The sequence below is a fragment of the Protopterus annectens genome, chromosome 16.part0, assembly GCF_019279795.1.
Source record: "Protopterus annectens isolate FY-2018-M chromosome 16.part0, PAN1.0, whole genome shotgun sequence".
NCBI lineage: Eukaryota > Metazoa > Chordata > Ceratodontiformes > Protopteridae > Protopterus > Protopterus annectens.
In genome coordinates this window covers 67,363,378-67,390,428 of record NC_056750.1, presented here as the reverse complement: position 1 = coordinate 67,390,428, position 27,051 = coordinate 67,363,378, and the positions used below count along the sequence as shown (strand labels likewise).

The window sequence follows — 27,051 nt, the reverse complement described above, 5'->3', positions numbered from 1 at the left end:
GAGTCTAACGCATATCAGTAATAAGATTTAAACCCTGAGCACGGAAGAAGCAGTTTCATGGAGCAGTGTGAGACACTGAGTCTAACGCATATCAGTAATAAGATTTAAACCCTGAGCACGGAAGAAGCAGTCCCATGGAGCAGTGTGAGACACTGAATCTAACGCATATCAGTAATAAGATTTAAACCCTGAGCACGGAAGAAGCAGTCCCATGGAGCAGTGTGAGACACTGAGTCTAACGCATATCAGTAATAAGATTTAAACCCTGAGCACGGAAGAAACAGGCCCATGGAGCTGTGTGAGACACTGAGTCTAACGCATATCAGTAATAAGATTTAAACCCTGAGCACGGAAGAAGCAGGCCCATGGAGCTGTGTGAGACACTGAGTCAGAAAGAAAACGGGAATGAAAAGAACAGCAGTGTACCCAGCTGGTGGGCAGGGATAAACCAAAGCCAAAAATGCTGCTCACAAACTCTTAGCTCCAAGAATGAGGAATTTCTCCTCCAGCCATTTGTGTAAGCAGTGTGCTGGCAACTCATAAATGCAGAAACTGATTTTTTACAGCAGATAAAAAACACAGTGACATGCAGTCAGCCTGCTTCTTCACATCTACTTAAGCTGTGTATCCAAGAACCAGTTTATAGTTTCTCACCTCTCACACAAAATCTCATACATATCCTACATATTCTTGGATTCTAGCCCTACGTCCTCTTTCAGAAGGTACTGCAAACATCCACCACCCCTTCCATGAACAGAATACTTCTTTACATCTCCACTAAGCTGTCAGCCTTGCACCTTTAACCTATACTCATCTGTCGTAAGTCTCAATTCTGACATGTGGAACCCACTTCATGAATTATTTTGAGGTACCTAATATAACGTATGCCTGCCACCTCCACCATTGCATGATTCTTCTTGGCAAGAAGGCACTGTATGGCCAACACCAACCAAACAAAATGGCATCAGAATATCTGCATTACTTTCCAACTCTATCAGGTTAGTACACTGTGACAGTGTCTATACACACACACACACTAACACACACTCACAAACACACACACACACACACACACACACACACACACACACACACACACACACACACACATGAACCCTAAACAAATTGTTTATAGCCGCCCACTCCAGCGGCAGTCTCAGCATGGTAGAAATCAATATAAGGATACAGACTAAAGATGTTGTGAGGATTGCCAAGATCGTCCCAATAGGAATTGATTTCTGTGCATCCTTGAGGTCACCAGACCGATTTGAACCCGCCATGATACCTGGGTGAAAAGAGAAAAATATTTCTTATTAATGGGCATTTAGGCATATCAAATCATTTGCTAAATGGGTCTGTTTAAACAGGTAGCCCAGGCACAAGCAAAGACACAATAAATACATAAGAAAGACAATGCATATAAACAAAACTCATGAAACAAAAGAAAGACGATGCATATAAATAAGACTCGTGAAAGAAATACACTCAATTGTTTAGCTGCAGCACAGTTTCCATTAGACTTATAAACTTTAAAAAAAGTCTGCAACATGGGGAAATAACCACACAACATAGACGTGATATCCCAGAATGCAGTAGTAGCACAAAATCTTACCTTGATATGCTTAGGCCATCCATTTTTTTTTTAAAGAGAGGGAGGACCATCTCTAGGCACAAATGGTAACAAAGAACTTTTGAATGTTACTGTTTTGGTGGGCTTGTTGAAGGCTACACAATGCAGCGCTGTTTTCACAGAAGCATCAGATCAGTGATGTATGAGATATTATAATGATATCCCTGGACTGCCGAAACACCCTTTAGAAAAATATTTCTGACAAAATATGCTTTTCTCACTTTGGTGTACATGAGCTGGTCAAAGTTTAAAATCCTACCACTGTCCCTAGATAATTTTTATGATTTGACCATTTATTTTGTAATAAAGTATGCTGTTAGCCTAGTAATCTCATATGAACCTATAAACCTTTCTGTTAAGTCTCTTGATGCTGAATTAACTGATATTAAGTTTTAGGTAACTTGTACAGAAAGTACAGTATTGTACACTTACCATAAATGTAGATGTTCGAGTGTATTCACTGTTTCAGTCATTACCATTAGGGTTATCTGCCTGCAGGTAGCCCTCAGCTGGCCTGAATACCAGAGTCTTGGATTCCTGCATCGGATGCTGTCTCTTCCTCCATGACGTCAGGTAGTCAGGGGTATAAAACATGCAGCCAACGCCATTACATCAGTTTTACTTGCCCCAGATGTCAGGTGCCCTCACAATGGGAAGCAATTATATGTTATGTTACACCTCCAACAAAAAGCAAATACACCAGAAAGCTCAAATACACCAAACAAGAAGGAAAGGTAGAGCCAAGAGAAGTCAGGGGGCTGGAGGGAGGGTAACCAGGACTGCAACAGTGAATACACTCGAACAACTACATTTATGGTAAGTGTAAACAACTGTACTATGTTCTTCATGTTTCACTGTTGCAGTCATTACATTTGGGTAGATTCCCAAAGCTAAGGAAGGGAGGAGGAAGTTAGAGAGCATTAGGACCAGCTATTAAGCCCTGCAAGACTACAGTGGCAAAACCAGCCCTGAATTTAGAAAAAATAGGCATGTGGTAATGCTTGGTGAAGGTATGAACAGAGCTCCAGGTAGCAGCTTCTAGGATGTCCCTGGTAGGGACCCCTCTGAGAAAGGCTGTAGAGGTAGATGCAGCCCTGGTGGAATGTGATCTTATCCCCTGTGGTGTAGGTTTTCCAAGGTGCTTACAGCAGAAATGAATGCAATGAGCTATCCATTTAGAAATGGTTTGCTTGGAAATGGCCTTCCCCTCTGCCCCTGCAGCAAAGCCAACTAGCAGCTGTTCAGATTTTTTGAGAGGCTTACTCCTGTCCAAGTAAAATTTAAGTTGTCTGTGCACGTCCAAAGAGTGCAGAATTCGTTCCCCTTTGTTTTGTGGATTAGGGAAAAAGGTAGGCAAATGAATGGACTGATTTAGGGCCACACTAGACACCACCTTGGGCATAAAGGAAGGATTGGTCCTGAGGGAAACCCTGTCTGCATGGAAGATAATGAAGGGCTCCACTGTCATGAGGGTCTATAATTCAGACACTCTTCTTGCTGAAGTGATGGCTAGAAGGAAGGCTGTTTTCCAAGAAAGGAATTTTAACTCTGCAGTTGCAACTGGTTCAAAAGGAGGGAGAGTGAGCTTTTCCAATACAAAGTTAAGATCCCAGGCTGGAGTACGGGCTCTCCTGGGTGGTCTTAAATTGTTGGCCCCTCTGAGGAATTGCTTCAGCAGGGGGTGAGAGAAGAGGGGTGACTCAGTATTATAATGTGCTGAAATGGCTGAGGCATGAATGTTAATAGAAGAGAAGGAAAGGCCCTTGTGAAGCATCTCTGTTAAGTATTGGAGAATATGCGGTAAGCTGGGCACTGTTGTGCCCATCCCCTGAGTTTAGCCACGCTGCAAGGTTCAGGTTTTGAAGCTGGGGGTGCTGGGACAGCAGGGAAGGGGTCTGAGGCAGGTGCCATGGTTCCAGCAGTGACATACTGTATAAGAGGGGGTACCAGTGTTGGTGTGGCCAGTCTAGTGCAATGAGTATTGTCCTTGATTTGTCCTGTTTGATCTTTAGTAGAACTTTTGAGAGGAGAGGCAGAGGGGGAAAGGCATAAACTGAGAGGCTTTCACAGGTGAAGGACAGGGCATCCACTTTCCAAGCTTGTCTGTGGGGAGTCCTTGTGCAGAATTTGATCAATAGGTAGTTCTGAGGGGAGGCAATCAGGTCTATCTCTGGGCTCCCCCATTTGTTTCTCAAAATGTTGAATATCTTTGGTTCCAGTTTCCACTCGTGTGGGTCCATGAGATTTCTACTTAGGTCGTCTGCCAGTGAATTTAGCTTGCCTGGCAGGAACTGAGCTTGTAGGTGCACTTGGTAGCTCACGGCTGTGTTCCACAGAGCCATGGCTAGTCTGCAGAGAGGAAATGAGTGGGTTCCCCCCTGCTTGTTTATGTACCAAATAACAGTGGTGTTGTCTGTCTTTAGCAATAATTGTCCTGGAAGAATGTGGTCCTTGAAGGCTGTCAGGGAATTCTGTACAGCTAACATTTCTTTTTGACTGATATGCAGGTGCATTTGACTTGGGTTCCATTTGCCCTGAATGCACTGCCCTGCCAAGTGAGCCCCCCTCTGATGTGTCTGTTGTTAGGATTTGGGCGGCAGGGGGTAGAGTGAATGGCAGTCCCTTATTGTGGTAGCAGGCCTCTGCCACCAAAGGGGCTCTGTCTTTATACATGGAATGATAGGAATCATTGATTCCAGGTCCTGAGAATGTTGACTCCATAAGCTTTTTAGATACCACTGCAGTTTCCTCATATGCAGTCTTGCATATGGAATTAGTAGAATGCAAGAGGCCATGAACCCCAGGGCTTGCAGAATTTTCCTTACATATAGCTGAGTCTTTGTGGCCAGTAGTTTGAAGTATGCTGTCAAATAAACTTGTTTCTCTGGAGTGAGGTGAGCCATCTGGGAAGTTGTGCTCAAGCTTGCTCCTAGGAATACAATCTGTTGGCAGGGTACTAGATGATATTTCTTTTCGTTTGTGGTGTACCTCAGTGAGGTTAGAAGTTTCTTTACGAATGCCAGATGTTTTAATAGCAAGTCTGGCTTTCTGCCTTAATTAGACAATCATCCAGGTATGGGTATATGTGAATATTTCTCTGCCTGCAAAATGCGATGGCTGGAGCTAGGCACTTTGCGAATACCCTGGGCGCAATAGATAAGCCAAAGGGAAGTGCAGAGAACTGATAGTGCATGGAGCCTGCCCTGAAGAGTAGGTATTTCCTGCAAGATTCCCTTATTGGAATGTGCAGGTAAGCTTCCTTTAAGTCTAAGGTTGCCAACCAGGCATCTTTGCCTAGCATAGGAAGCAGCTGTTGAAGTGTTAGCATTTTGAATTTTGGGATTACCAAAAAGGTGTTTAGAATACAGAGGTTCAGGATAGGATGCCAGGAGCTGTCTTTTCTGGGTACCAGGAAAGGTCTTGAGTAAAAACCTTGTCCCCTTTCTTCTGCTGGGACAGGTTGAATAGCCCTGATACGCAGAAAAGAGAGAACCTGCTGTTGAGCCTCTGCCATTGATTTGGGGGTAGGTCTGGCCAACCGTTTGGGGGTTGGTAAGGTGTGGAAGTGGAATTTGTATCCTTGGAAAACTATATTTAAAACCCATTTGTCCTGGGTAATGAGTTCCCTCTTTTTTGCATGCAGGGCAATCTTTCCCCCTAAAGGAGCAGGCAGCTGAGCAGGGCTTGGAAGGTTTAAGGTTAAGTCACTGTGACATTTTTCCATAGGGGGGTGTCGTACTACTTCCAGCTTTGGAAGTTGGAGCACCCCACTACTTAGGCATGTGTGTAACCTGAGACTGTAACCTAGGTGGTATGCTGTTCCTGGGTTTGGACTGAGAACGCCTGGTAGAGACTGGAAAGGACCAATTCTTAGAAGGCTAATGCCTACTAAATATGGGAGGCTGTACTTGCAGGAAATCTTTAACAGTTTGCATAGATTTAGCTTTTTCCTCCATCTTTTTAAGGACTTCTGCTTTGTTGCCAAACAGGCGGTCTTGGTTTAAGGGAGTATCCAGTAATTTAGCTTTAACATTATCTGGCAAGTTTTGCTCCTTAAGCCAAGCATGCCTTCTAAGTACAGACCTAGTGACAGCAGCCCTGCAAGATGCTTCTAAAGAGTCAAAACCACATTGCAAAGTATGTTTACCAACTTGTTCAGCAGAATGCATTAAATCCTGTAATTCTTTATGTTCAGCACAATCAGGAACCAACATCATTTTCTGTTTAAGCAGTCCCATAATATGCTGCTGATAATTTAACATATAAAACTGGCAATTTAAGGCCCTAATGGCCAAAGTAGCAGAAGTGTATATCTTCTTACCCCATCTGTCCAAGGCCCTGGAATCTCTATCAGAGGGGGTAGGGATTTTGGCAGCAGTAGCCTTAATGCCCTTTGGTCCTTGGGAAATGGTCTCTGGATCCACAGTAGGATTCTTGAAGAGGAACTTGTGAGAGTCAGGTACCCTGTAATACCTGTCAGGTTTTCTGGGAGCTGGAGGGAAAGTGTCTGGGGCCAGGCTAGATTCCAGGAAGGCATCATCTACAATGTCCAGAACAGGAGGGATAGCTAAAGGCCTGTGTTGAGGGAGGAGTAAGAATTCTCTAAGTCTCTTTTTGGAGTCAGAGTAATCCTGGCTTTCCCAGCGGAAATGCTTCCTAAGAGTGTGCAAGGTTTCGCCAAAAGAAAAATCTTCTGGAGGGGAAGCAGAGGGAACGGAATCCTCTGCATCAGAATCCTCATAGGTAGATAAGGGCAAATCCTGGTCATCAGAAGAAACAGAAATTTCAGAATCCTGATCAGGAGAATCAGAAGGAAAATCAGTTTCTAAGTCTCTTAGAGGGGAAAGGCTGGCTTCTCCTAATTAAAGTAATAAGGTCTTCAGCCATTCTGCGGGTTCGTTTTTCTACGCATGGGTCTAGTTTTAGGCCTTGATGAAGAAGATGGCGTTGATTTGAAATGCAAATCTGTAGGCCTGAATACACCCTCAGAAGCCGTTGCCTGCACAGTGGCTCCGGACCCATCCAAGGTAGAGACATCCGCGTTCCATAGTCGGAGAAGCATCTCGTGGCATACTGGACTCCGAATGGGTCTCAGTAGAGGCCTGCGAAATCTGAAGTAGTGGGTATCAGGGGCTGTGAAAGCACCTCACTGAGTACCAGCGGACTGGCAACTAGCTTAACGGAAGCGACGTCGGCAGTTTTGGACCTATGCGGACTGTCTCTGTCTTCATTCTTACGTTTTTTCGGAATATCGGTAGTCGGATGGCTTATCAAAGTCATTTCTGGATAGTTAAACCAAGTACCAAAATCGTTTGCTGCAAAAATAGACTGACGACAAATAGTTTGGGGGTTGAACAAGGCACAAAACCGACAGCGAGGGACATCGTGGTCTGGGCCTAAGCAAGGAATGCAGTATGAATGAAAATCTTTATGAGGTATTTGCTTTCCACAGGTAAGACAATTGTTAACTTTTACTGACATCGGTGAAGAGCAAGAAAAAGGATCCCCAATGGGGTACTTAGCTTTTTTTCGAAGACTTTGGTACTGAAACTTGAAAACGAAAATTTCAGGAGTCAGCCGACCGTCACTTGCGAACTGCTTCTGCTACGGGCACCGCGCGGCAAGAAAGACTGATGTAATGGTGTCAGCTGCATGTTTTATACCCCTGACGACCTGATGTCATGGAAGAAGCGACAGCATCCAACGCAGAAATCCCAAGACTCTGGTATTCAGGCCGGCTGAGGACAACCTGCAGGCAGATAACCCAAATGTGATGACTGCAATAGTGAAATAAAGTATTTTGTGCAAACCAGCTTGACGGATGTCAGTGTCTTTTACTGTTGCTCCTGTTACTCAAATTTATAATAATCCATTTTACTCATTTATTTATTTATTTATTTATTTATTTGTTTACTTTTTATTTACTTCATTTCATTTGTTTTCTGGGTTAGTCCAACTGGGTCATGTACGACCCCGTTTCAGCAGGGGCTCAAAAGGAAAAGTTAACAGCAAAACGCAAGGTATATTAAAAATAAAGCAATTTGAAAGACAAAAAAGAATAATACAATTGATATAAACATGAGTTAAGGACATTAAAGGATAACTAAAATGAAAAATTAGTATGTAAGAAAAAGGTTGAGAGGGCTGAACTGACTAATGTAGAAAGAGACAGATAAAAAGTATGAGAGCGGAGAGGAAACCAGGACAAATGTGTGCAGCAGTAGAGTAAGAGGGAAGGAGGGAGAGGGGGAGAGAAGACGAAATACGACTGGAAGGGCAAATGTATAGTGAGAATGATACAGATGAGAAACTGACTAACGAAGGGCTGTGCATCTCTCTGTTTATACTTATGCACAGACACACACACACACACACACACACACATATATATATATATATATATATATATATATATATTACTTATTTTTATTTATTTATTTACATTTGTTATCCGGGAGTGTCCAACTAGACGTAGGTCCATTTTAAAATAAACAGATTGGATTACATAGCAATTAACAATTTAACATAGCAATTAAATACAAACATATTTATATATATATATATATATATATATATATATATATATATATATATATATATATATATATACACACACACACACACACACACACACACAGAAATGCACTGGCTTATGCATTCCCAGTGGCTGGTATATTGGGAAAAGGATGCTATGGATGGAGCTGCCAGGTAAGAGGAAAAGAGGAAGGCCTAAGATATGGTGTATGGATGTGGTGACAGAGGACATGCAGGTGGTTGGTGTGACAGAACAACATGCAGAGGACAGGAAGAAATGGAAACAGATGATCCACTGTGGAGACCCCTAACGGGAACACCCGAAAGAAAAAGAAGATAAATAAATAAATTATATATATATATATACATTGATAAATACCCCCACAAAAAGTGACTCAAACTGATTATGAGGTCTGATGTGGCGAAACCATTAGGAGCTGCCAGAGTTAGGGAAATAATACCTAGTGGAAAATAAGAGATTACTGAATAGTAAAACTTACCGTGGTGAAACAGGCACAAAACAAATCCAGAAGTGATTTAGCTGGACTTCGAAGGTTTTAGAGAATATCTGTCTAATGGTATTAAGGAGAAAGTTCCAGATCTTTGATATGTATGTGGAGCATAAGCAGTCAACAAAAGTGTTGTACAACTTTTTGAGAACGACAACGTGTGTATCCATAGAAAGGAGGGGTCTTGGAGGAGATCACCACTGTGGGAAAGAACTGAGTGAAAGACACCTTTTAAAAAAGTACAAAAAATTATGTGCAAGTGTTTACTGGGAAAAGTTGAGGTTGTTTGTGAATTCAAGCCAATTTAATTTCTGAGGAGTAAACAGTGAAGTGGTAAAATATGCATCCGGCAGCACTTTAGCAAACTTGTAGCACTGCTCTAATTTTTGTGTTTGTAAAGTGCTTACATTTTTAAAAATAGGGTAGGCTTGAGGCAAGGTAGGTTGTAGGTTGTAGCTGTGGTTTTATAAGTGTGTTCCATGAGAAAGACAGTTTGTATAAAAGACCAAGCCTAATGTGAGATTTTTCCAACATGCTGAATATGAAGGTCAGCTTTGAGTTGGTAGGATTATGCCTAACAGTTTGGTTTGGGAGACTAGTTCCAGAAGAGTATTTTGGGAAAGCATGATTATAAAACTGAACTAATGTTTGAGTAGAACTTGGCATAAACAACCATTAGTTTAGTTCTGTTAGGGTTTAGGAGCAGTTGAGAGTAAGTATGCCAGGTCTCAATAGAGGCAGAGACAGATCGTGGTCGAATAGGGCCTTTAGTCAGGGTAATGGATAAGGGCATCCCATGTTCCTGCCCCCACAGGGACCCAATCCCCCTCAGCATCTCCACCAAGCAGCCATTCCAGTATCCCATTGCTTGCCCCTCTCTTTCTCTCCCCAGTTATAAACACTATTCAAACCTGTCACTGTGGACGCACACACACACACACACACACACACACACACACACACACACACACACACACACACACACACACACAATTTTCTTTACTTCTACCTTCTACAAAGATTACGACATGAACTGAATTCAAAACTTTTATTTCAAATTCTATAGCAAAAAGCACTGCTAGCCATTTACTAAACAAAACAACACAGTAAAAAAAAAAATTTCAAAACGAAAAGCAGACTCAGCATGAGCAACAATAAACATTTCTGCCCTTGAAACTCACATTCAATGAAACTGCACTGAAATCCACACTAATAGAAAACGCACCTGGCCAGTGGCAGATTAAGTTTACCTTTGGGCTTTTTTGAAACCATGGGCCTTCTGCACACATTTTTAGAACCATGCATAAATGCATACATAATGTGTTCTCGGATTCACCTTCCTGATTGTATTAAATTATATTCCTTGTTTAACACAGCACCACTTGTTAAAGAGTGCATTTTAAATTTGTAGTTTTGAACATTTTTCCTGAAGCAGTGAAACAAAAAATAGGAGCCATCAGTAACAAAGCTACTCATTTCAGATACTTCAGTCAAAAAAGGCCAATCATAACTGCTTTCATTACGACGAACCAATACAGTCAATATGCAGAATCTCTTCCGGTAAAAGTCATCTGAATAAGTGTACATTAAAGAGAACTTTAACTAATGAAGAGTTTGCTGATAGCAAACTTTGCTTTTATGTGCTTCAACTAAAGGTTCAGTGCCTACTGAGAATAAAAATTCCCTGTATTACTTAAAAAAATGGTGTGTTGGTGATTTGCAATACGGAATTATGACTGGCAAACAGACAACAGGTTCATAGTTACTAGGCATGTCATACAAAGGAGGACATGCTCAGAAGTGCAGCACTCCTTCTCCCCCCTTATGCTCCAAAGTAGTGTCAGCAAACAATCGACCTGGTGTGAGAAGAGAACTCACAGCCTTCTGCACCAGGGGCAAGTATGCTACCCTGTAGCACCACTGACACTGAACTGCACAGCTTTGAAACTTTGACTGTCAAATACTTAGCGATTTTAAAAAAAAAAACAAAGCAAAAGTAATTAATTAATTAATATTAATTAATTAATTAAAGGAAACCTGGCAGTTGGTGTGTAGGTTTAAGGCACATAATTAAATTAAAGGAAACCTGGTAGTCGGTGTTTAGGTTTAAAAACCTCAGCTTTGGCCGGCTAAGATCTAGCTGTATTCAACTGGACATATAAGAGAATTTAAGTACTTTTATCTGCACTTTTTTTCAAAGAATACAGTATTTAAATTGATTTAACTGTGTTGCAGGAATATATATTAACTGAACTGGAAATTTTGACTCTGCTCTTCAGTTAGTCCCACCCACCGTCCCTGTTTTTGTTTTGGTGTTAATCTTAGTGGCCTTGAAACTGCCCGCCCCTCCTGTAAATTTGTGTTTGGATACTCCTTCTGGGCCCATCTCATTTGCTTACTCAACTGAGTGCAGTGAGATCATATTCTGATTTCAGGCACTCTTACCGTGTACAAAGAGAGCATCTGGGAAACAGAAGGAAAAAAAAAATCTAAGCTTGTTTCCTGCCTTTCCTGTTAAGTGGTGTAGGCTTCTGAGCCCCCTAGCCCTTCTGTGCTGGAGGGAAGCCTTCTAGCTTAGTTTTTTTATTCTTATAACTAGCCAGTTTTCTAGTTTCAGCACTCAAATCTGTTTCTTTGAACTCAGCACTTGTTCAGAACTCATTTTAAGCGCTACATAAGCTGCAAATTACTACAGCACTCAACTTTCCTCACTTGTCTAGTGGAAAGCAGTTTTTAGTACTTAATAAATAAGCACCTATCCAGGCATGTCTAAGGGTCAGCTCCAGGTGATTTCTCCTGTCTACCTGATGAATCTGGGCATCTTGGGGCAATGCAGCAATTGCCTCATGTACACATACCACTCTCTCCTCCTACCACCCAACACTACAACCTGTGAGAGATGCACTTATACAGCCAAACTGGAAGCAAAGCAATCTTCACCCAAGACTGGACTAGACAGTCAAGAGGAGAGGGTAAACACTTGCACCACACCACACTCATCACATAGTCCGTCAAAACCCACACCACCAAAACACACACATAGAAACACAAAACACACACCTACATTTGCGGAGGCTCTCAATAAAAACCTGCCCAAGCATCAGGGACATCCAAAGCATAAACGCAAGCAAACTCCACCCCCCAACACAACCCAAATGACACATAGCCCACAAACTCAGTGTGCCACTCAACCACAGCACATAAGGCATAACAACGTACCCAAAATTCTAGTCATAGGTGACTCTATAGTCAGGCACACTGATGTTCCACTCACTAGACTAAACAAGGAGAAAGTTACTGTCAGCTGCCTGTCAGGTGCCAGGATCCGCCACATAACGCATGCACTCAGGTCACTCCACAATAAGTACAAATATGACACTGTCATTGTCCATGTTGGTGTGAATGACCTGAGATGTACCTCCCTGGACTACATGAAGAGAGACATGGAGGAGCTCTCTGATCTTGTATCCCAGGCAGGTATAACCCTAACCCTGAGTAGCATCCTGCCATCACCCAGAATGATAACACAGTACAAGGACAAAATGATTGACTTCAACAATTGGCTAAGCTTCTGGTGTCATTCTAAGGGGATCCAGTATTTGTCTGCCTGGGACGACATGATCGACAGTCCATGATGCTTTGCCAGAGATGGCCTGCACCTGTCGCCCTTAGGATTCCGGATACTGGCTAAGACTCTTGCCACCCCTATAGTGCCTTTTTTAGGCAAGGTTCAAATGACAAATTCACCACCATAACCGGTACAAGCAAGCAAAATCTGAGGGTAATGCTACTCAATGCTAGAAGTCTAAACCTCAAAATGCACTCACTCGAGGCACTCCTTAAAATGGAGAACACTGACATCTGTGCAGTGACAGAGACCTGGTTCAAAGCTCCAGAGAGCACCCCGCATTACTAGGCTTCAATTCATACCACACCTTTCGGCCACCTAACCCAGAAAGAAGCACTAAAGGCGTGTCCATATTCATTAAGGATATCCACACATCCAGGCTAGTTGCACAGCATAATGCATCCGAGATTATCCAAGTGCAACTAACTCTGGGCAAAACCGCAATCCAAATTGTAGCTTGCTACAGACCCCCCCACCATGCCCCAGGATTCACACTCCTCATTTCTTGATACACTGGAGAGTATTAGGGTACAACCCAACACCCTAATAATGGGCGATTTCAACTACCCCACCATTAACTGGGAAAACTACTCATGTACCAACTCTTTTGATCAACGTTTTCTAGAATTCAGAAATTCCAACGCCTTGGATCAACTTATTCACACCCCCACCAGGGGCAGCAATATCCTAGACCTGGTCATCACCAACATGGGAAACCGGTGTTCCACACCAGAGGTCAATTCCTTGTTGGTCAGATCCGACCACAAGCTAATCAGCCTAGACATCCACATCCCACCCCAGCCCCAATTAGGGAAACCATCGTAAAAAACTTCTCAAAAGCCAACTTCACACTTCTTAAGACAGAAGTGGCAAACTTCATGACACCCATGCAGACGGACAATAGAGGTATGACTGCCGAATCCTACACAAATGCACTTTATAAGCACTTACACGAGTGCATGGATCATGCTATCCCTAATAGAACCAAGATGTTATCCTCCAAAAAAAGGAAGCCAATCTGGTGGTCCTCTGCCATAAACAAACTCTACAACAGAAGAAAGAAACTGTTGCAAAAAAGAGTAAAATCCCATGACTGCAGGAACTCCCTGGTCAACCTCAGTAAGAAGTTGAGATCCTTCATAAAATCCTCCAAAGCTAGTTACGAAAACAAAATTACCACTGACTCTAAAGACAACCACAAAGCATTCTATAGCTATGTCAAGAATCTAAATGGGAACACTCAGATCTGCTCTGAGTTACAGCATAATGGCACTAAATATACAGAACCAACTGATATTGCCAACATCCTAGCAGATAGGTTCAGTGCTAACTTTACCCCCATCTTACCCCCTAGAGGGCCCATCTCTATACCGGAAGAATGCAAAGTTCCTATAATCACGGCTGCACAGGTAAAAAACACACTCTCCAAAGAACACAGCATCCACGGGACCTGACAATATCCCAGGCTGCGTTCTATACGAACTATAGAATGAACTGGCACCCTACCGAAGTACCATGTTCAATCATAGCCTCACCTCAGGCTTTGTACTCACTGAATGGCGCACCGCGACAGTTATCCCACTCCACAAAGGGGGAGCCACGACGGACCCCGGGAACTACTGCCCCATTAGCCTGACGAGCCTGGTCTGCAAGGCCATGGAACGTATCATCATGGAACTCATAAACAAAGACATTGGTAATCTCCAAACTCTGGACCCTACTCAGTTTGGATTTGTAAAAGGCAGATCATGTCTCCTAAACCTGACTGACTTCTTTGAAGCGGTCACCAAAGCCATAGATGATGGTAAAATGGTTCACACAGCTTATCTAGATCTCGCCAAGGCTTTCAACACCATCCCCCACTCTGAAATTATCCAAAGCATATTTTTTTATATTTTTATGATTTTAGATATCACACTATATACTGTATTTCACCAGTATTAGATAAACTTGTATTATTTGTAATAATATTTGTAATAATGTTTTAATATTTTTTAACAATATTTTTAATACTTATAACATTATAGAGGTAGTTAGATTCTCCTTTGGCAGTTTATAAGTTTTAGAGTATTGTGCGTACAAATTAAGTGTGTACGTCTTTAAATCTTCAAGGTATTTTGGCGCCAAAGAACTTTTAAATATAGTTGGGAATTTAATATGGCATTCAGTTCTGATGAAGCCTGTATTAGCAATAGGTGAAAGCGCTCAACTTGTTTTTATTTCTGTGTAATGTTTCGTATGATTCTACAATAAATACGTGAATTTACTGCACACGCTGACTGCATGAGTTATCTTTCTATTTATCCACTTCTCAAGTCTACATAGCGTGGCGTAAGCTGTGTTTTTTTCTACTCTGAAATTATAGATAAGCTCACTAAACTAGGTATAAATCCCTATGTCATAAGATGGGTTGCCAACTGGCTCACGGACAGAACCCACACTGTGAAAGTAGCGGATTCCAAATCCGACATCAGACCAGTGACAAGTGGAGTACCACAGGGTTCAGTCCTGGGTCCTCTCCTGTTTGGTATCTACTTCTCTGAAGTGCAGGCCAACACAGAAGGTCTTTGGCTAACAAAGTCTGCAGATGACTGCAAACTAGGAGCCATAATCGAAACTCCTAACGATGTGGACAAACTACAAAAGGGCCTCACTGAGACAGATTCCTGGTGTCAAAGCCATGGCCTGAAGCTCAATGCCAAAAAGTGTATTGTCATCCCCTTTGGTAAAAACTCTGTACCCATGAACTACCACATAGCTGGTAGTCTACTTAATGCTGAAAATGTGATAAGAGACCTTGGGACACAGGTGGACAGTAGTCTCTCCTTTGATAATCACATCGCCACAGTGGTCAGGAAATCCTTCTACGTGGCTCATCTCATCACAAAAGGATTCTCATCCAGAAAAAAAGAGGTCATTGTTCCCCTCTACTCATCACTCATTAGACCCATTATAGAGTACAATGCCCCTTTTGGTATGTACCTCACAAGACATCTGCAACAACTGGAAAGACCACAGAAATACCTCACAAAGAGGATTACTGGCCTCAAAGAGACGCCCTATGCAGACCGTATCAAAAAACTACATCTTTACTCCATCGCATATCGCCTACTCAGGGGCGATCTATGCCTAACATACAAAGCTATGTCAAACCCAGAGCTGTTGGACATGCTCCACTTAAAGAAATCTCAATCCCTCCGCGCTACACGCTCTAGGGACCTTAACCTTGTCACCACAATAAACAGAACATGCTGGAGGGATAGATTCCTGTCCCAGAGACTTCCCATACTCTGGAACAGACTACCTATCTATGTCAAACACAGCTCCTCATTAGCACTCTTCAAGAAAAATCTTGATGATTGGATGGGAAATGGGAAATTCACCCCGGGGATCACTTCTGTGGCTCTGCTCGACAAGGGCATAGGAAAATAATTTTCTTGGGTGGCGAAAGCCAGGGTACATTTTTTGGCTAGGCTTGTATGGGCCCTAGGGCCAATAGCCTAGTACCTACCTATGAACCTATGAAGACACTTACTTGCCAATTATCAAGGCTCAGGGTTTGACTCTGAGCAAAGTCATTTAACTAGACAGTCCACCTAAATGGGTAATCATACACATACACACACACAAGCACATGCATGCACGCATCCTGCACAAATTCTGATCAGTTTGCTGGATATCATGTCTGAATCTCTGAATTCCATTTGCCTGCTGCTCCGATGGCCTTGGCTCTGCATATCTAAATCTTCATTTGTTGGATGTTACATCAAATCTACTGCAGTTTTCATTAGGACGTTGACCTAATGTTGATGTTTCTGGAGCTTGCTGTTCTTTAAAGAAGTCTTTCGTGGTATCTCACACCCCTCCTTAGTTAATGGAAGTCTTCAGACTTGTTTTATTTACAGAAGATTTTATTTTTTTATTGCCCCTCCCCCCAAGCCAACGCAGGCCCTAGGCAGATACCTAAGTTGCCTGATGCTGGATCTGGCTCTGAATGATTCTTGGGTAATAGATTATTTATTTATTTTATTTTATTTTACATTTGTTAACCGGGAAGGTCCAACTGGATATATGTCCATTTACAGCGGAGGCCTGGGGAGAAAAGCTCCATACAGTAGAGATAAGACAGACAACATAATACACTGTAAAATACAATAGAGAAATACAATCCAGAGAAATTTTTACATAATTACATAATGAAACCAGAGAAATGTTTACATAATTACATAATGAAACTAATCCATTATAAGAGTAATTCAAGAATAGAGGTTATATAATGTATTTGAAGGTAATTTTCAAAGTTCCCAGGCCAACAATCAAGAGGTGCATATATAATTGTGTTACATAATATACGTTCTAGATTTCACTTAATCACATGGCAGTACAGAGTAATATAGGTAGGATTCAGAGACACTGCTAAGAGACCATAGTTGGGTGAACAGTAGTAAAGTGTGTGGAATTAGTCAGGGGTAGAGCAAGGACAGAGCCATCGCAAAGAAGTATTGAGTATGGTTCTTTTTAAATTGGGTTGGAGAGGGTTGTAAGGTTAGTTCTGTAGGGAGAGAGTTCCAGGCTTTACCAACTGAGTTCATAAACAGAGCTTCCCCAGCTGAGTTGTTTACTTTGAAGGTGAAAGCCAACATTTTGATAGAGGATCGGAGTTTTAAGGTTATGGTAGGGGGTGATGAGTGTTTTAAAATCGGGTGTCCATTCGGGCTGATATAGAATCTTGTGGGTGATTATTAGTTGGTTAGTTAGTAGAAGGTTAGGTAGTTCAAGCCAGTTTAGTAGTTTGAGGTTGTGGCAATGATGGGTTCTATAGGCAGAGGCGGTGGCAAATCTAGCAATGTGATTATAGCAGGTTGTGAGCTTGTTCAGGGAGGTTTTATTCAGGTTGGTGAATAGGGGGGAGGTGTAGAGAAGTGTGGATAGGAGATGAGTGCGAGCAAGAACAGTTCTGGCAAGGGGAGGTAAGAAAGGTTTGAGCCAAGTTTTCTTTTACTGTTTTGATGGTGTGGTCGATATGCAGATCGAACTTTAGGTTGTTGTCGACTATGACTCTTAGTAGTTTGGTTGAGGGGCCTGGTGAGATAATAGTGCCATTGTTAGATTTAATGGACAAGGTTAGAGAAGAGGTCTTACGAGATGGGGAGAACAGCAGCAGTTGTTTTTTTTTGGGGTTTAATATTAGACGGCGATAGTGGAGCCAATTTTCAACCATGGTAAATGTGTTTTGAGATAGTGTCAGTAGTTCTACTGGGGTTGTGGTGGAGCAGATCAGGGTTGAGTCGTCCGCATATTGGATACAGGTAGTGTCTGGTATTACTTTATGCAAGTCATTAATGAAAATGGAAAATAAGAGGTTCCCTAAAATGGATCCGTGGTGGACTCCAAGAGTTATAGGTAAGAGGGTAGATAGGTTGTCTTTCCACAGGACTGCCTGTTCTCTACCTCCCAGATATGATTTAAACCATTGTATAGCATGGGTGTCTAGGGAGATTATTTCTAGGGTTTGCAGGAGACGTTGGTGGTTTACCATGTCGAAAGCTTTGGAAAGATCTAGGAAGATGGCTGAGGAGAGTTTATTGATATTACAGTTGTGATTTATGGCATTGGTGAAGGACAGTAGGGCAGTGGTAGTACTGTGGTTTGGTCTGAAGCCATGCTGAGAGTTTGACAGGTGATTCTTACCAAGAAGATAGGCTAGGGGCTGTTTTTGGATACATTTTTTCCAGGATTTTGGCTATAGGAGAGAGTATTGCTATAGGTCTGTAGTTTGAGATGTCAGTGCAACTGCCTCCCTTGTGGAGTGAAATGATGTGGGATACTTTGCAGGTAGTGGAAAAGGTTGCTTCAGATATGGATCAGTTGAGCATAATGGATATAGGATAAGCTACAGCATCTGCTGCTTTTTGTAGGTAGTCTGCTGGTAGGAGATCTGTGGCAGGGGTAGTTGGTTTTAGTTTTCTAATTAGAGTAAGGAGGTAGTCTGCTGGTAGGAGATCTGCGGCAAGGGTAGTTGGTTTTAGTTTTCTAATTAGAGTAAGGAGGTAGTCTGCTGGTAGGAGATCTGTGGCAAGGGTACTTGGTTTTAGTTTTCTAATTAGAGTAAGGATAAATAAAGTTGAGACAGGTTGAAATTTGAAGGTGGTTTGGGTAATGGGTGTAGAGGCAGAGGGATTTAGTGCACTGGGGGATAAGTTATTGGCTAGGTTTTGGATAGTTTCTGTAAAGAAGCTACTGAAGGAGTTGGCTACCTCTGCTGGAGAATGTGAGTTGTAAGCTGAGGGGACAGGGGTCGTAGATCGTCCTGGATGGAGCAGTGTGTTTAGAGTTGCCCAGAATGTATTTGGTTTGTTCTGTTTTTTTTTTGTTGTAGGTTGTCTTAGTAGTACTTTTTTTCGGTAGTGACAGATTTTTGTGTCATTCCTTAATTGTCTATAATGGAGTTGATCTGTGAGTTTTTTTGAGGTATGTCAAGTGGTCCAAGCTTTATTTCTTAGAAAGATTTTTTGCCTAGTTGCAGCTGTAAGCCATGGGGTGCTTTTGGTTTTAGTCCTAATGGTACGAGCTGGAGCGTGGCTGTCTAGGATGGATAAGAATTTAGTATTAAAGTATTGTACAGTTTTTTCTAGTGGGAGATGCTTTAGAAGTGACCAGTTGCAAATTTTAAGGTCTGTTTGGAAATTCTTAAGGTTAAAATCTTTCTTGTTTCTGACTGTTTTATAGGTGGTTTTTTTGTGGATTTCAGCCTTTTGCTTGATGATATAGGTGAGATGGTGATCACTTATGTCATTGGGCAAGGTTCTGGCTTTATACATGAGTGGGTGATTGTTAATAAGTATCCAATCTAATATAGTTTCTTTATTGTTAGGTTTAGTGATCCTGGTGGGGGAGGGTATGACTTGTGAGAAACTATAAAAGTTAATGTGGGGAGTGGGGGGTTCAGAGGAACATGAGTACCAGTCTATATTAAAATCTCCGAGTACAATGGTTTCCTGGGGATAACTATTTGATAGTCAGTTTAGTATGTCCTCAAGTACTGGTATGTTTTTACCTGGGGGGATGTAGACACAGATAATATATATATACTTTTGCTTTTATTGATGTGTAGTTTAGTAGTAATAATTTCAGCATTGGTATTTTGAAAGGGCTGACAGTTGTCAATGGTTATTTCTAGCATGGATTTGTAGAGAAAAGCTACGCCCCTCCCTTTTTAGCAGTGCGGTCATGTCTAAATATATTGTAACCTGGTGGTATGACCTCACTATCTAAGGTACTTGGTTTGAGCCAGGTTTCAGTGAGACAGAGAACATCAGGAGAAAGGTGATCTAGTAAGGCATGGAGGTGTTGAACTTTATTATTTACGCTTCTGATGTTTAGATGGCTCACCAGGAATGAGTTAGGAGGTCTGTTTATGGTACGGGTTATAGGGGATGAGGTAGTATAGTATTAATGGTAGAGTTACTGGCAGAAGATGGACCTGGGTTTGGGTGGATGTCCCTATCCCTGGTGAGATTACTCTGATATTTAATGACTCATTTCAGAATCTTATAAAGAAGGATTTGGTATTTTTTAGGTTTTGGGCTGATGTAACAATTTCTAATAGTATTTATGAGGTGTTTGTTTGACTGGACAGTAAGGGGGGAGTAAATAGATGTTCTAGCTTATTAGGATCAGGCAGTGTGATAGTATGGCTTCTTGGGGAGTGAAAACCATGAATCACTTGTTGTTAATATGCAGTTAGCAAGTAAGGGATAAGCAATAGTGGTATTATGGAGTAGGTCAGCAATAAGTTGACTAGAGGTAGTATTGGGGCCATGATAGAGTACGGGTGGAGGTAATGGGGTTTGAATTAGAAGGAAAGTGATTGGTGTGGGTATGGCAGTTAGTTGATTAGGTGTTAGGAGGGAGGTGAGGTCAGGTAGTATAAGTGTAGAGGTGCTGGGGGCAGGGTAGGGGAGCGGAGTGAGCCCGCAGGGCGAATGGAGCGGGTAGAGCCATGAAGAAGTCAGGGCTATAAAAAACTATCAGAAACTGCAGCTCATACTATGTTGTGGGGGAAGTAGTGTAGGCAAGATATAAATATGGGTTGGCTGGTCCAGGAGGGTAGAGGGTGTTAGCAATAAAACAGATGGGGAGAAATAGTGGGAATAACTATCTTTCGGTAGGCACTTTGGAAGAATAATGCTGTGCGAATGGTTTGCCATGGTCTATGCTGCCACCAGGTGGCAAAAGGAGATGGCAAACTGAAGGATAGAGTAGTTCTCATACACTATTATAGGGCTATGTTAAAAACTACAGGGGGGAGAGTGGGAGGCGGGCTGCAGTAGGCTGCTAACGCACACAAGGGAGGTCAGACTAACAACTACAGGTAGTATTTTAAGATACAAGTTGATTGCTCAAGGCTACATACATTGACACTTCTCAGAGTAGTGATGTCCTTATTTCAGCAGCGTTCAGTGATGCCTGGGTAGCAGGCAAATCAAGAGTGTCCTCGGGATTAGGCAGGGAGGTAGTCCTTGTGTATTAAGGCAGGGAGGGAGCACCCGAGGCGGTAGATGGGAGGCAAATAAAGCAGCCCCAACCACAGGACCGGCACAAAGGGAAGTGGACGCTCAAATTGGATATGAGGATAAGGAGGGTGTTAGTCAGACAAGAGTACCATCATCTGCATATCAGATAAGTGTAGCATGTCAAGGGACCGTAAAAAGATTATTTATGAACAAATTCAATAGTAGAGGGCCAAGGATAGACCCCTGAGGGACACCTGTGAATACTGGCAAATAAGTAGAGAAGACTGATAAAGTACAGTTTTGTACCTACCATAAATGTAGATGTTTGAGTGTATACCCTGCTGCAGTCATCACAATTTGGTTATCCTGTCGTCAGGCGGTCCTGCAGTCGGCCTGAATTCCAAAGTCTTGGTCCGGCGTCAGTTGCTGTCGCTTCTTCCCTGACGTCAGTGCGCCAGGGGTATATAAGAGGCATCCAACGCCATTTTCTTCAGTTTTTCTTGCCCCAGATGTCAGGTGCCCCCCCAAAAGGTGGTCAGTAGATAGTACCAATAATAAAAGTTTAGCACAAACAAAACATCCCCCCAGCTATAAGCAAATACACCACAAAGGTTGTATCAGGTTTTAAGGTATTGAAAGGTTTTAGTTAGGTCAGAGGGGATGGAGGGAGGGTAACCTGGACTGCAGCAGGGTATACACTTGAACATCTACATTTATGGTAGGTACAAAACTGTACTATGTTCATCGTGTTACCCTGCTGCAGTCATCACACTTGGGTAGAATCCCAAAGTTAAGGATGGGAGGTGGAGTCAAACAGGGTTAGAGGAGGCTAGAAGTCCCTGCAAAACTGCAGTAGCGAAGCCAGCTCTAGTCTTAGAGTAAAGTGGTAAGTGATAGTGTTTGGTGAAGGTGTGTACTGAACTCCAAGTTGCAGCTTCCAGAATATCCTTGGTTGGCACCCCCCTGAGGAAGGCTGTAGATGTAGCTGCTGCCCTGGTAGAGTGGGGCCTTATGCTAGCAGGAACTGGTTTTCCATGATGGGTGTAGCAAAAACCTATGCAATGTCCTATCCATTTGGAAATGGTCTGTTTTGAGATAGCCTTTCCTTGTGATGCTGTAGCATAGGATACAAAAAGCTGGTCAGATTTTCTGAAAACCTTAGTTTTATCCAAGTAGTAACGTAATTGCCTGTGAATGTCCAAGGAATGCAGGAGTCTTTCTCCTTTGTTCTGTGGATTTGGAAAGAAGGTGGGTAAATGGATGGTTTGATTTAGAGCCACACTGGATACCACCTTTGGCATAAAGGAGGGGTTAGTTCGTAGAGAAACTCTGTCTTGATGAAAAATGAGGAAAGGCTCCACTGCCATTAGTGCCTGTAGCTCTAAGACTCTTCTGGCTGAAGTAATTGCTAGCAGCAGGGCAGTCTTCCATGATATAAACTTTAAGTCAGCTGTGAAAGCTGGCTTAAAAGGTGGTAGCGTAAGTTTTTCCAAAACAAAATTGAGGTCCCAAGTTGGTGTTGGCGCTCTCCTGGGAGGCCTAATGTTTTTGGCCCCTCTGAGATACTGCCTTAGAAGTGGATGTGAAAATAAGGGAGGATCCGTGTTGTAGTGAGCTGAAATAGCTGAAGCGTGGATCTTAATAGATGAAAAAGAAAGTCCTTTGTGTAACATCTCAGTTAAATATTGTAGAATCTGAGGTATGTCCGGCTGAAGGGTATTTTGGCCTTTAGCTTGGTTCCAGGCGCAAAATCTTTTCCATTTGTCTGAGTAGGCTTTCCTGGTGCTGGGCCTCCTGGCCTCCAGAATAACATCCATAACAGCTTGTGAAAGAGGAGCTGGCTGGTTGCTTAGTTGATTTGCCATGCAGCCAAATTTAAGGTTTTGAGCTGGCTGTGTAGAATCTGACTGCCTTGCTGTGTGAGTAGATGAGGAATTTGTGGTAAAATCCATGGTGGGCCCTGGGCCATATTCCTTAATAGTGGGTACCAGTGCTGGCGTGGCCAGTCTGGGGCAATGAGTATCATTCGGGGTCTCTCCATCCTGACTTTCAGCAGCACCTTTGTGAGAAGGGACAATGGAGGAAAGGCATATACTGTCAGCATTTTCCAACTGAATGAGACTGCGTCCACTTTAAAAGCTTGATGGTGAAATGTCTTTGTGCAAATTTTGATAGCTGATAGTTTTGGGGGTTGGCAAACAGGTCTATGTCTGGGCGCCCCCATTTTTGAGTTATCATTGCAAATACTTGTGGATCCAGTTTCCACTCGTGGGGATCCATGAGGTTTCTGCTTAGGTCGTCTGCCAATGTGTTCTTTTTTCCTGGCAGGAATTGAGCTTGTAATTGAACTTGGTAAGCCAGTGCTGTGTTCCACAAGGTCATTGCTTGCCTGCATAGAGGGTAGGAGTGTGTACCCCCTTGTTTGTTTATGTACCACATTACTGTGGTGTTGTCTGTCCTTATTATAAGTTGTCCTGGATGTAAGAGGTCCTTGAAGGCTGTCAGGGCATTCTGTACAGCTAGCATTTCTTTTTGATTGATGTGCAGATTCCTTTGATCTGCAGTCCATATGCCTTGAACGCACCGTCCTGCCATGTGTGCCCCCCAGGCATAGTCCGATGCATCTGTTGTCACAGTTTACCTGGCTGGGGGTAAGGTGAAAGGCTGACCCTTGTTGAGGTGACATGCCTGTGACCACCATAGAAACTCCTGTTGAAGGCAGGGAATGAAAGGTATCATTGTTTCCAAGCTGTGGCTGTGTTGAGTCCATACGCTTTTTAGGTACCATTGTAATTTCCTCATATGCAGTTTTGCAAATGGTATTAGTAGTATGCAGGATGCCATGAAGCCCAAGGCATGCAGAATTTTTCTTGCAGGGAGTTGGGTCTTTGTTGCTATTATTTTGAAGTATTGAGTTAGTTGTAGTTGTTTGTCTGACGTCAGATAAGCCATCCGGGTCGTTGTGTTCAAGCTGGCACCCAGGAATGCCATATTTTGTGAGGGCACTAGTTTTGATTTCTTTTTGTTTACTGTGTACCCTAGGCAACTTAGAAGGTGTTTTACAAAAGCCAGATGTTGTAAGCGAATGTTCTTGCTTTCTGCTTGGATGAGGCAGTCGTCCAGGTATGGGTATATTTGAATTCCTCTTTGTCTGCAGTATGCAATTACTGGTGCCAGGCATTTTGTGAAGACCCTGGGCGCAGTAGATAAGCCAAAGGGCAGTGCAGAGAATTGGTAATGGGTTGAACCTGCAATGAAACAGAGGTATCTTCTGCAATTTTGTCTGATAGGGACATGCAGGTATGTCTCCTTGAGGTCCAACGTTACTAGCCAAGCTTTCTTGCCCAACATGGGAAGAAGCTGCTGTAGTGTTAGCATCTTGAATTTGGGTACTTGCAAGAAGATGTTTAGAATTGAAAGGTCCAGAATGGGTCTCCAAGCATTGTCCTTTCTGGGGACTAGAAAGAGCCTTGAGTAAAATCCTTGGCCTTGCTCCTGTGTAGGTACCAGTTGAATGGCTCTCATGTCCATGAGAGCTGTAATTCATTTTTGTGCCTCTGCCCATTGATTTTGTGGCAGGTTTGGCATTCCTTTTATCCTTGGCAAGGTGTGGAAATGGAATCTGTATCCTTGTGAGATAATGTCTAGGACCCATTTGTCATTTGTGACGATGCACCAGTTGTCTGTAAAAAATGCTAATTTTCCTTCCAAGGGAGCTGCCAAGAGAGTTTTGCTCGGCAGTTTGAGGTTTAAGTCATTGTGTTTGCCTTCTAGTAGTTTGGGACCTGTCTTCTCCTCTCTTCTGTATTGCAGTGCCCCATTGGCGAGGTTTGTAAGGGATTTGTGCTTGTCCTCTGCCCCTTGGGCGCCTGTATTTACCCCTTTGTGGTCTGTCAGAAGCTGGAAAGGACCAATTTTTTGTTGGCCAATTTCTGCTGAAGCGTGGGGGTTGTACCTGTAAGAAATCTTTGACTGTCTGCATAGATTTTGCCTTATCCTCCATTTTCTTTAAAACCTCTTCTGCTTTAACCCCAAATAAGACATCCTGCTGTAAAGGTGCATCTAGTAATTTTGCTTTAACATGATCAGGCAGAGTTTGTTCCTTTAACCAAGCGTGCCTACATATAACAGACCCAGTAACAGCTGCTCTACAGGAAGCTTCCAAGGAATCAAATCCACATTGTAAAATAGGTTTGCCCACCTGTTCAGCTGCATGCAATAGATCCTGCATTTCCTTGAATTCAGACTGTTGAGGGTGCCTGCTCATCTTTTGTTTTATTTGAGACATTAGGAATTGCTGGTATTTAAGCATGTGAAATTGACAATTTAGTGCTCTCATAGCTAGAGTAGCTGAGGTGTAAACCTTCCCCCACCTATCTAGTGCTCTGGAGTCCCTTTCAGAGGGTACAGGATTTTTAGCCATAGAAGCCTTAGCCCCTTTGGGACCCTGGGAGTTTGTCTCTGGGTCAGCAACAGGGCTTTTGTAAAGGAATTTGTGTGAGTCAGGTACTCTATAATATCTATCTGGTTTGGCTGGAGCAGGAGACTAGATTCTAAGTAAACATCATCCACAATGTCTAAAACTGGAGGGATAGCAAGTGATCTGTGCTGGGGGAGTAAAAGAAACTCTTGGAGCCTTTTCTTTGAGTCGGAGTAGTCCTGACCTTCCCAGTGGAAATGTTCCCTCATGGTATGTAAGGTTTCCCCAAAGGAATAGTCTTCAGGGGGAGAAGCTGAGGGAATGGAATCTTCAGCATCAAAATCTTCATAAGGGGGAAAGGAGTAATCATGTTCCTCAGAGGAGCCTGATGAAATAGACACTTGATCAGAGGAAGCATAATCCTCCTCTTGTCTAGGACTTTTGTTGGGGGGGGGGGGGTTGGGAACCCCTGATTAAAGAAATCAAATCTTCAGCCATTTTAAGCATCTGTTTCTTAGGCATGGGGCCTTGAACTGGAGACTGATGTGCAGTCTTTTTTGGTTTTAGAGGAGTCTTAAGCTTAGCATAACATTTTATGGTGAGAGTAGTCGGTCTGAAGACACCTTCTGAAACCGAAGGTGTTTCCACAGCACTGGCTTCTCCTTCTGCAATGTCGTCGGTAGGGCCTAAAGAAAATGGCTGCGTCGGCCTAGAACTCTCTGCTTGAGAATCCGAAGCGGTCTGGGTTTTCAATTCAGTGGTCGCCAGGGGCTGCGTAGGCGCCTCACTGAAAACTGGAGAACCGGCAACCAGCCCAGCCGAGGCCTCAGAGTCTGGCTTGGATCTAGGCTGCCTGTCTTTATCTTTGTGTTTTTTATGCACGCCGGTAGTCGGTTCCTCTGACGGCATAGTGTAATGAAATTTCCTACCGAAGTAGTGTCGTGCGAAATCAAAGAGTCACTTTATAGTTCGCTTATTGAACCTAGCACAAAACTGACAACCAGTGACGTCGTGGTCTGGGCCTAGGCAAGGTATACAATAAGAATGAAAGTCCTTATATGCTTCCCACAAGAAATGTAATTGTTAACTTTTTCTGACATCGGACTGAGGCAAGAAAAGGTTCCCCAACGGGGTACTTAGCTTTGAAGACTTCTGACTGAAATTCGATTCGAAAATCTCAGGTGTCGGCCGACCGGCACCTGCAAACCACCTCCGCCGCGCAGCAAGAAAGACTGGAGAAAATGGCGTCGGATGCCTCTTATATACCCCTGGCGCACTGACGTCAGGGAAGAAGCGACAGCAACAGACGCCGGACCAAGACTTTGGAATTCAGGCCGACTACGGGACTGCCTGACGACAGGATAACCCAAGTGTGATGACTGCAGCAGGGTAACACGATGAACATCAGGAGAAATATCTAGTAGGCCAGCTCCGCAGCTACGTGTACAGGAGGAGAAAGCTACAGAAGAACGAGTTTGGAGTAATTTAGGGTGAGAGAGAGTAATGCCTTGGAGACACTGAGGAAGATGAAATAGATTACATTTTTATCATTCCTTCCTTAATAGATAGTGTTGAAGAAAGAAAATCAAAGCTGTGGTCATACTATTAATGGGCCTCATTGTTAGGATGTGAAGACTGCTGACCTGGAGGAATGGAAGAGCTTGATTACAGAATCATGTCTCAAGAATTTTAGAAACAGGACTCAGGACAGTGATAGCGCAGTAATTTGACCTTACTATAGATCTACCCCCTTTATGGAAAGGAAGAATAAAGTATTCCTGTATTCAACAGGAAGATTATGTGTAGCAAAAGTG

General features: G+C 42.9%; 1 protein-coding gene across 1 annotated transcript in view; it reads right to left on the bottom strand.

Annotated features, from left to right (window-relative positions):
- Positions 1-27,051, bottom strand: part of LOC122790513 (solute carrier family 12 member 6-like) — a 1,559,275-nt gene that overhangs the window by 381,404 nt on the left and 1,150,820 nt on the right. The window contains exon 11 of the mRNA XM_044058063.1: positions 1,187-1,285. Coding sequence (XP_043913998.1) covers positions 1,187-1,285 — 99 coding nt within the window. The remainder of the gene's footprint in view (positions 1-1,186; positions 1,286-27,051) is intronic.